Raw genomic sequence first — 9,185 nt, forward strand, 5'->3', positions numbered from 1 at the left:
CCCGAATCCCAATGGACAATGAGGCCAATGAGCTCAGCCAACAGGAAAACACTCAGCAGAAAACAGCTTCATCAAATCTCCTCTCTGAGCTCCTGAGATCTGAACCCAGTTGAATACAGTCAATCAGCCATATAAGAGTAATTTCAGATAATAATATACATCAATTCACAGCTCAGACCATGAGTATCTCTATTATAATAATGTACTGTTATAAAGTCATCATTGTGCTCATTAACATCATTTACTTGAAAAGCTTCAGACCACTTTACAACCTGAGCAACAAACATGAGTTGCTCTGACTTGACCTCTTTCAAGCTGAAACAATGACGTGAATAATTTAACTGGAAGTGGAAGTTCACCGAATTTTTAAAGAAGCAAAACTATTAGATTTCCCAGGGTGCATTGTTGCAGTGAGTGTAAAAACTGTTCAATGACTCTGCTTTTCCACACCCGGCGTAAAAACTGTGCCAAATCAACATGCGGACAATGATCTGCTGTGGTGACCCTGAACTCACGGCATAAGCTGAAAGGACAAAAAACAAAAACAAAAAAAAAAACACAATATAAATATGGTAACCATGATAAAGGTGGTGTTGAATTCAGTTCCTTCCCACACCTAGCACAAACAGTTTTTAGACATTTAAACAAACACTGCTGTTGTTTCACATACAAGATAGAAGACACACAATAAAAGACAGGTAATTAGTTTTAATGGTGACCACATGTTTGACAGACTAAGTTTACAAAATCTTTTTTTAGCACCACATCACTTACAATAACTAAACCAATTAAAAAACGTTACAGCAAACAAAATTCAGAGCAAAACATTTTTCTCGATTCTTCAAAGTAGGCACTGTTTTCCTTGATGACGTTTGCCCCTTAGGTACACTCACCTGCAATGATTTTCCAGTAGCAGGTGAGGTTTATTGCTAGTGGCTTTTCTTTTTGCCATCAGTTGCCTTGTGCTGAAGGGTGAGGAGTTATTCACTGGTGGTGCTCTGCGGTCCACTTTGCAGCGATCAGTGACTGAACATAAACCCTCCAGCACTCTGCAGTGGGTGGGATGGATTGTCCAGGAGAGCATCCTCCTCTCAGCCAGTACATGTTAATAATCCTCCAACCTTAACATGAGTCTTTGTTTGCACTGAACCTTTGCAGGATTTTTTTTCTTCATTGTTTTTAAGTCTTTGTGGTTATTTTTATGCACTATTGTAGCTTTCTGGTTATGAGGGGTCTCCTTTCCACAGGATGTGGGCAGCACTCTGCAAATGAAGATGTGGCAGGTGAGTCTATAGTATAAGCTGGGTAAAAGAGAGCCCCTCAGATGAGTGTGGAAATAGATTGCTGCCATTCCTATTCAACAAACTGCTTCAAACAGCAGAGGGTCTCTGAGCTAACTCACAGTACAGTAGCAGATAAACTACTAACAACACATAGTAATGTCTCGTAATGGTAGATGCACAGATTGAAAGGTTAAGCAAACCACAAAACTCATACACATGCAGCAGCAGATGCAAAGGGGTGAGTAGATATGAGTGTTTGTTGCCAGCCTCTGTGGTCTGGGTGATTGTACTGATAAGATGCAGGTTAGCGTGTGCAGGGGGAGGAGAACAAAGGTCGTCAGAGGGGAGGAGAGTCTGGGGCCATCTGCTGGTACAGGTTTGTTAAAGAAATACATCATTTTCATTATTGTTGCTTCACTCAGATTTTGTACTGTGTGTTGTTCATTAGATTTTTTCTGTAAATTGAACTGTTTTTTCTTTTAACAAAAATAAATGTATTGAAGGATTTAAAAAAATAATGCTTTTCATTTCCAATCCATTTGACTTATCCAGTTTATTACTGCACATCCAGTCTTGATATCCTAAAATAATTTACAAATACTTTGTACCAACTAAACTGTAACTTGCAGGTTGTGTTGAAATTCCCAGAGTTTTCATTTTTGTACCCAAAGTGGGATAAATCACCACTGGATCATACAATGTCCATAACAGTACAGGGTCAAAGATGACACTGTGTCAGCATCATCATATCTCTGATGTCAACACATTCAACAATGTTGTACTTTTTTCTCACAGATCCAGCGCAGGAACGTTTCACAAGGCAGGTCGTTCCACTCTGCAGTGTGTTCTCTGATATGTGCACAGTCCTCTTCAGTCGTTTCATGTTTGCCTCCATTATCAGGCTGGTTCTCCACCCAGGACCTGAACAAAACAAACCGACACCACAACAAGCACAGTAATGTAAGTATGTGACTTACTGTTCAGAGGAACTTGATGGTACTACTGGTCTTTCACGTCCTCAGTAAAGACAGGTCACCACAAGGACTGTTTATGGCAGCTGTGGAGTAGTTGTGTTTGTCAGTGCATGTACAATTGGGTGCAAAAGTTTGCATCCCCTCATGTAAAAATAGTAAAAAGAGTAAAGCAAAGATTGTTTATCAACATTGTATTTAATGCACACTCAGCCTTTTAAAAGTTAAAGCAAATTTATCTGGAGGGATGCAAACTTTTGCACCATTGTAATTCATTTACTATAACTACACTGTATTACTATCAAAAACTTGATCATTTAAATGTTTGTTGTTGCTGAAAAAAAGATTACATCCCATGACTTACAGTGGTGTACCTCCGTAGTACCCGTGGATATGTGGCAAATGCTCTGCCCTCATGTAGCACTTTTCTACCTCTTGGTAGTCAAAGCACTTTACACTGCTTCTCATTCACCCATTTGCACTCGCACACTGATGGGGGAGCTGCTCGTTACTTGACAATATTAAGCAAACTTTGGAAAATAAAAGTGTAACAAAATGAGTATTCACAACATTTAACTATAAAATACTTGTTTCTTATCAATTTTGCCAAAGTTTGCTTATTTTCAACAAGTAACAAATATGTATCCAGAGGTACTATGGAGTTACACCATTGTTACTAATAAGTACACAGTAAGTTAGCTGTACTTACCCTGTAAGTCATGAATGTTGGATTTTTTTTTGGCCAAAATAGGGGGATGCAAACTTTTGTTTCACTCTAAATATTCAACTTTTTTGTTACTTCTGATGATTAAAACACATTTGTACGAGTAGAATATGCATTAATTTGTATGTTGTATTTTTGAAAGATTCTTTTGCCATTTTAATATAAGAAGACGAAAACTTTTGCATCCAGCTTCACAAATTAGTGTCAGGGGTTTTATATGAGGACCCAAGAGACAACACTGCCAGAGGGATGCAAGTAGACACAAGGTTTGAATACCAAATCTAAAACTGAGACTAGGCCGAATAGCAGTGAAAGCAGAAACACAAACTAACTGACAATATAACAAGAAATTAAAATACAAAAATCTGAGCACAGGAGCTACTGTCAACATATGACAGTAAACCAGGGCTAATGAAACAGATCACCACGTGCACACCTATACGGAAACTGAGATGGGGTAGACAAGGGGAACAACCCAAAGGAAAAGGGGGCATGAGAAATAACCTAAATTAGAGACACGCGAGGTATAAAACTAAAAATCTCTCCAAAAAAAACACGGAGGGCAAAACACAGACTTGGGCTAAGAATAGAACACAAATTATTCTGGAAACACAAACCAGAAGAGAACTGAGTACTAGACAGAGAAATGATAACTGGAGCAAGTAAGAGAAGACAGGACAAGGACAACTAAAGAATTATCTGGAAAATGAACATGTGCTCAACAAAGCAGGATGGGAATCAATATGAGAAACAAATGGTGACAGAACAGGGCTACAATAAGAAAGTCAAAAACCATAACCAAACCTCAGACCAAAATACAGAAAACAGAAGTCCCTACAAACAAGAGTCAGGAGTTCAAAAACCACGAGACAGGTAACTGGCTAACTCGTAGACGGTGTGTGGCATGGACAACAAAGACAATGATCTGACCAGGAACAGGGGGAGAGCTGGGTCAAAAGGCAGGGGAACAGGTAAAAACAATTGAGAGCTCTGATCACTGGTGAAGCTGGAGAAATTAACTGGGGACAGGAAGTGTACAAAATAAAAGTCCAAGACAGGAAGTGAGTATGAGGGCCACATTGTGAGAATTAAATAGGAGGATATTTTGATTTTTACTAGGTAAAGAACATTTTTGCCTTACTTCAAAGTCAGTGGAGATCCATCTATCCATTTCCAGGTCCCCTCTTCATCTATGTCACTTAAACCAATCCATGCTGACACGTTGGTGAATCCAGAGAGGAAATTCTGTTCAATATAAAAAGGTTGACGTATAATAACATAAATAGTAGAAAAAAAGTAGAATTCCTGATTTTTAACAGTACTTGAAAACAACATTACTTGAAAATATCTGATGATTAATTTAAATAATTGCACAACGTTTATATTAAAACACATTTGTTATAAAAGTTCATTAAATACATGACTTAAGTTTTAATAGTATCTAAGAAAACCAATTACAGCTTTAACACACTTTTCTACATAAACACTATTGATTTTACCTCCAAATTCTTGCTTAGCATTAATAATTTAGACAGATAAAAACACTGCACCTGTTCTACAGCCGTGTCTATAACCACCAGATGTGCTCCTTGATTTTCACAGTCCGCTCCACCTTTTTTCCAAGAGCCAGACTCAGCAGACAGGTAATAACAGGAGCAGCTGGACACCGTCCATCCTGTCGGACAAGGTTTTTCTGTGACAAAAAAATTACAGATATTAAAAATCTGTCCAGACACTCAGTCGTCTACTGCAAAAGAAAGGTGTGAGGTAAAAACTGCAGATTAAACAGCTTGGTGTTTTTTTTTTTTTTTGGCCACAAAAGGCCACAACAGTAAATGTCCATCGGTGCATTAATGTGCACAGAGAATGTGTCCTGTTGGTCCTTAGTATCTGCAGAACTATAGTGGACTGTGCAAACCTGAACATGCACAGTTTCATATGGATAATTATATTTACAGCATTTGAACCATGTCATGTAATGTATGTGGACAAACTCTGGAGCTTCTTCCGCTCTTCAGTCATTTGAATGATGCTGGCATTCAGCTGGTTTCTCTCTTTAGTCAAGGACGACACTTTGTTCTTAGCGTCCTGGAGACGTTCAGTCAAGTTGTTTTTAATGGTGGAGAGTTCTGCAGCTGCACCGAGCACCGAGTTATAATCTGAAATAATGAAGAGACGTGTTTGTATCTGATGCTCATAATTTAATCTTCATCCAGTCTACATTTGTTAAATGTCACCTACACTGACAACGTATCATAACAGATATAATATTAATTAAAAATAAACCATAAGTCAATTGACAAAAGACAGCAATAAAGACAATGTCTAAGACGAATAAAACCAGGACTTAACTTATGAAAACCAGACTCACAGTGGACACTGAGGACGATGAGTCCAGCCAACAGGAAAACACTCAGAAGCCCCAGACAGAGCACAGCAGGTCCATGACATCTGCTGGGACCTGAACAGAGAAAAGACCAGTGAAGACAGACGAACAACAGAAATAATGGATTATCCTCCTCTCAGTCTGTACACATTTTCATTCTCACCTTTCTGATCAGTTGAAGGTCTTGAATGAACAGACTTGTCATATTCAACATTGACATATACTTCCTCCATTAATCAGAGAGGACAACTGTCTCCTGGAAGGTAAACTGCATTTCACGTAAACTACAAAGGTTTTGTTGGTTTCAGTCTCTCAGTGCTTTAGCTTCAGAGGAAGTGACAAGTTTCAGTGGTTTTAATGGCGGGCACTTCTTTTTAGTATTTAGTTCTGTGTCTTGGGATGTTCACTTTAGACATTATTCACAAATAAAACATTGTAAACAAAGTCACCTTCACTCTACACACTCTGATGCATTTCAGTATAAAAAAATAATCTCTGCATAACTTGAAATTGAAATAGATTTTATCACTTTTACCGAGAACAGTGAGGTCATTTACATTTGTCTTCTGTACAGATTTAAATAATAATAAAACAATTATATAATTAAAAACTCAGAGACTAACAGACCCAATTTTAAAATGAACTTCAACCAGTTCTCTATGGACTCAACACTATGATGTTGTCATGAACATTTGAAACCTGAGCTGTGTAACTGTCTGCTGTTAACAGTCAGTCCCAAGGAGGACTTATTGTCTCCCCATCATTACATCACTGCCAGTAAAAGATGTCTGGTTTGACCTTTACACATTAAAAATAAAGCCACTCAAGTACCCAGTGGCAGGATGGTTTCTGTGTGTGTGTCTGTGTGCGTGTGTGTATGTATGTTTGTGTGAGTATGTGAGTGTGAGAGACAGAAAGAGAAAGAGAATGAAAGAGAGATTTTTTTTTTTACATTTAATGAGGCAGCATGAACCAATTTAAAACCAATATAAAAAAATAAATCATGAAAGCTACTGTACATCTCCCAGGATGATGACTGGCCTAAAATTAAGTGATAATACTTAAATATGCTTCTAAATTAGGTGATAGTTGGACAACATAACTTTAATGCATCATGTCACTGATGGAGTAAGCGAAAGCTACCTGCTGACAGGTATTCTACTACAGGCAAACCTACAATAAGTCACTTTTATCTATGCATCATTTATAAATTGGCGCAAGAGCACAAAACCTCTAAAATTATTGTATTAGGGAAACTCTTGTACATAAAACTTTTACACAGCAGTCTGAGTCGTACAGCCCACATCAACCTGACTGTAGTCTGCTCCAAATACTGTGCAGGACACACAGTATCTTACTATGTGAAAACTCAGTTTCTGAGTTTTCTGAGTACTCAGTTTCTACAAAAGAAACAGTCCATCCAAATAGGCCCAGTTCAAATGGAAACATTTCAGGAACAAAAGCTGATACAAACTGGACTAAACACAATAACAGCAAACACTAATCAGCTCTGTGAAATCACACCTCTCAGCTGCCTGAGTCAAAACAAAGGAAAGACCGGTAAACAGAGTCCGTCATATGACAGTTAAACCACAATACTTGCCTCGGGAGCAACATAGTTGCTCCCGAGGTCATGGATTCTCTTTAAGGTCAGCTCTTTAGCAAAGGTTACTACGCATCTAGACTGGAGGTTTACATTGGTAAAGTTTCTGAAGTGCCAAATAGTTTGAGGACATTTGTAACCTCCCTGAAAATCAGCACTTATATAGCGCTTTTCTACCTATTTGCCCTCAAAGTGCTTCACACTGCTCCTCATTCGCACTCACACACCGATGGGGGAGCTGCTATGCAGCTGGCCAACACTCAGCGTGAGCAACCAAGCTGGGTTTCAGTGACTTGATCAAAGACACTTCACCATGTCACCGGAGGAGCCGGGGATCGAACCAACAACTGCGGAATGGCTGGACGACCGCTCTATACCTTCCACTCTACCGCTCTCTATCTGGGAGAGGCAGCACAGTGCTGGAGTGGTCAGTATCAGTGTCACCTCACAACTAGAAGGACATGCATGTTAGGTTAATTAGGGACTATAAATTACCTGTGGGTAGGAAAGTGCGAGAAGTAAGTATCAGAAATAGTAGTAAATTATACCAGAGATTATCCGTAGGTTGAATAATGTCAACTGGACCCCGCTACTCATCAAAGGAGCTTCTTCAGTCTGATGGACATAGGCTGGGGGGACCCAGTTAATTCATCCAGGGTGGCCTTTGTTTCTCACCTGGCCTGAACAGGCTGTTCAGATGGATAATAGGAGAGATGAGATCAGCGGGGAGCCATCAGGGTGCAATGATTCAGACCCTTCATTCCCCTAGGACGGGGTGTTTAGGTGTGGCCTCATTGGTGGATGTGAAGTGGTATTTATCTTCCTAGAGATGTATGAAAGGGCAGCATGGACAATGCGAGACAGATTTGTGTCTGAGGCCTCGACAGCAAGATACTTCACATAAACATAAATGGAATATAGAATATAGAATCTGTCTTCTCTGTCCAAAATGTGGATATTGTTGTCCTCAAACAAGTGTCCTTTGTCCTTAAGGTGTAGGTACACTGCTGTTTCAGGTCTTGAGGAGTTGCTTCTCCTGGTCTGGGCCGTCCTCTTGTGGAGTTTTTTTTGGTTTCTCTCCAGTCCAATGCACTGTTTAGAGATCTATCTCCAATACACTACGTTGCTCTTCATGTGTTTAGTTGTCTGGTCTTTTGGGTGAACAAGTGTAAGTGGTCAGTGTAAGTTTAAAGTGGACAGGTATGTGGTATTTTCTGAAGATCCTTTTGGGCTTCTCTGACACTCCAGCTGTGTAAGGAATCACCTGGTTTTTCCTTTGACTCTGAGTCTCAGCTCTACCCATTGTCCTTATGTTGTGCTGGAGGTGGGGATGTTTCCTGCCCCGTGGTCCTCATTAAGTCTTTTCCTAACAACTCTCAGGGCATCTGTAGTGGGGATGCTGGTGAAGAGGGAAGTGACTTCAAATAGGATTTCATGGTTTCATCAGCATCCAGTTTCAGTTTCCTAACCTTTGCTGCAAACATACAAAAGTGATTTTTGGATGTGGTGTTCAGTGTGTCCAAATAGCGGTAATAGGATGGTGGCTATGTGAAGCCATTTATGTTCTTATGTAGAATCATTCTCAACAGAGAAGGCCGCTTCATACACAATATGTATTGGGGTTGTGGAGCTGACTCTTCCTCAGTGTGTTGGGAAAGGGGCAGGGTGACACGTACGTTTTCTGATTATTCATTTTTTGTTACTATATTGGTGATGATTACTGTTAACCCAGTGTTAGTGTTTTCCTACTTAATATCCTGCTAACCTAATTAACCAGACAAAATGTAAGTGCACAGAGTTGACAGGGTTGAAAGCACATTTCTCAATTTGGTGGTTTTGTCGCTTTTTGCAATGTGTTTCTTAATGCTGCACCCTCATTGTCAAATTAATGAAGTCGTTTTTCTGTGTTTACAGTGCTGTGGACCAAAATCTAACTCCAATGCAAATCATACTACATGTACACAGTCCCATACACAGCAGGCCATGATGCACCATGTGTTCCGAGACCTCTCAATCATGGCCAGGCTTAATTTTGTCCCATGCTGACCCTTGTCCACCACATGTGTTAGCAGAGACTCTCACCATGTCCCCGCCTGCAGCCGTCGGAGACGTTTAATGTTCTCTGCAAACACAACCACGTCATCCTGTGTGATGATCTCCAGCTTTGAACCACACACACCCTACATCATACACATGCACCACTTTCCTTTGTAGTTAC

General features: G+C 39.8%; 1 protein-coding gene across 2 annotated transcripts; it reads right to left on the reverse strand.

Annotated features, from left to right (window-relative positions):
* Positions 1-693: 693 nt before the first annotated feature.
* On the reverse strand, positions 694-5,643 carry LOC137133063 (CD209 antigen-like protein C). Of its 2 annotated transcripts, XR_010915203.1 has the most exons (7): positions 5,528-5,643; positions 5,350-5,439; positions 4,973-5,137; positions 4,529-4,671; positions 4,120-4,223; positions 2,261-2,340; positions 694-1,262 (listed from the first exon to the last, which is right to left on the reverse strand). XR_010915203.1 is itself a non-coding variant. In XM_067516196.1 (6 exons), the coding sequence occupies exons 1-6, from the start codon at positions 5,595-5,597 to the stop codon at positions 2,051-2,053; spliced, it is 726 nt and encodes a 241-aa protein (XP_067372297.1). In that variant the 5' UTR covers positions 5,598-5,643; the 3' UTR covers positions 694-2,050. The 2 variants fall into 2 exon arrangements, 1 of the variants encoding a protein (XP_067372297.1); XM_067516196.1 differs by lacking the exon at positions 2,261-2,340 and having other exon boundaries at positions 694-2,204.
* Between the last annotated feature and the right edge of the window lie 3,542 nt (positions 5,644-9,185).

This window comes from Channa argus, chromosome 9 (assembly GCF_033026475.1).
Source record: "Channa argus isolate prfri chromosome 9, Channa argus male v1.0, whole genome shotgun sequence".
NCBI lineage: Eukaryota > Metazoa > Chordata > Actinopteri > Anabantiformes > Channidae > Channa > Channa argus.

Coding starts and splice junctions, on each gene's coding strand:
- LOC137133063 (XM_067516196.1), bottom strand. CDS start 5,597: ATGGAGGAAGTATATGTCAATGTTGAATATGACAAGTCTGTTCATTCA. Junction 5,138..5,349: donor CATCGTCCTCAGTGTCCACT/GTGAGTCTGGTT, acceptor TCATTATTTCAG/ATTATAACTCGGTGCTCGGT. Junction 2,205..4,119: donor GGATCTCCACTGACTTTGAA/GTAAGGCAAAAA, acceptor TGTTTTGTTCAG/GTCCTGGGTGGAGAACCAGC.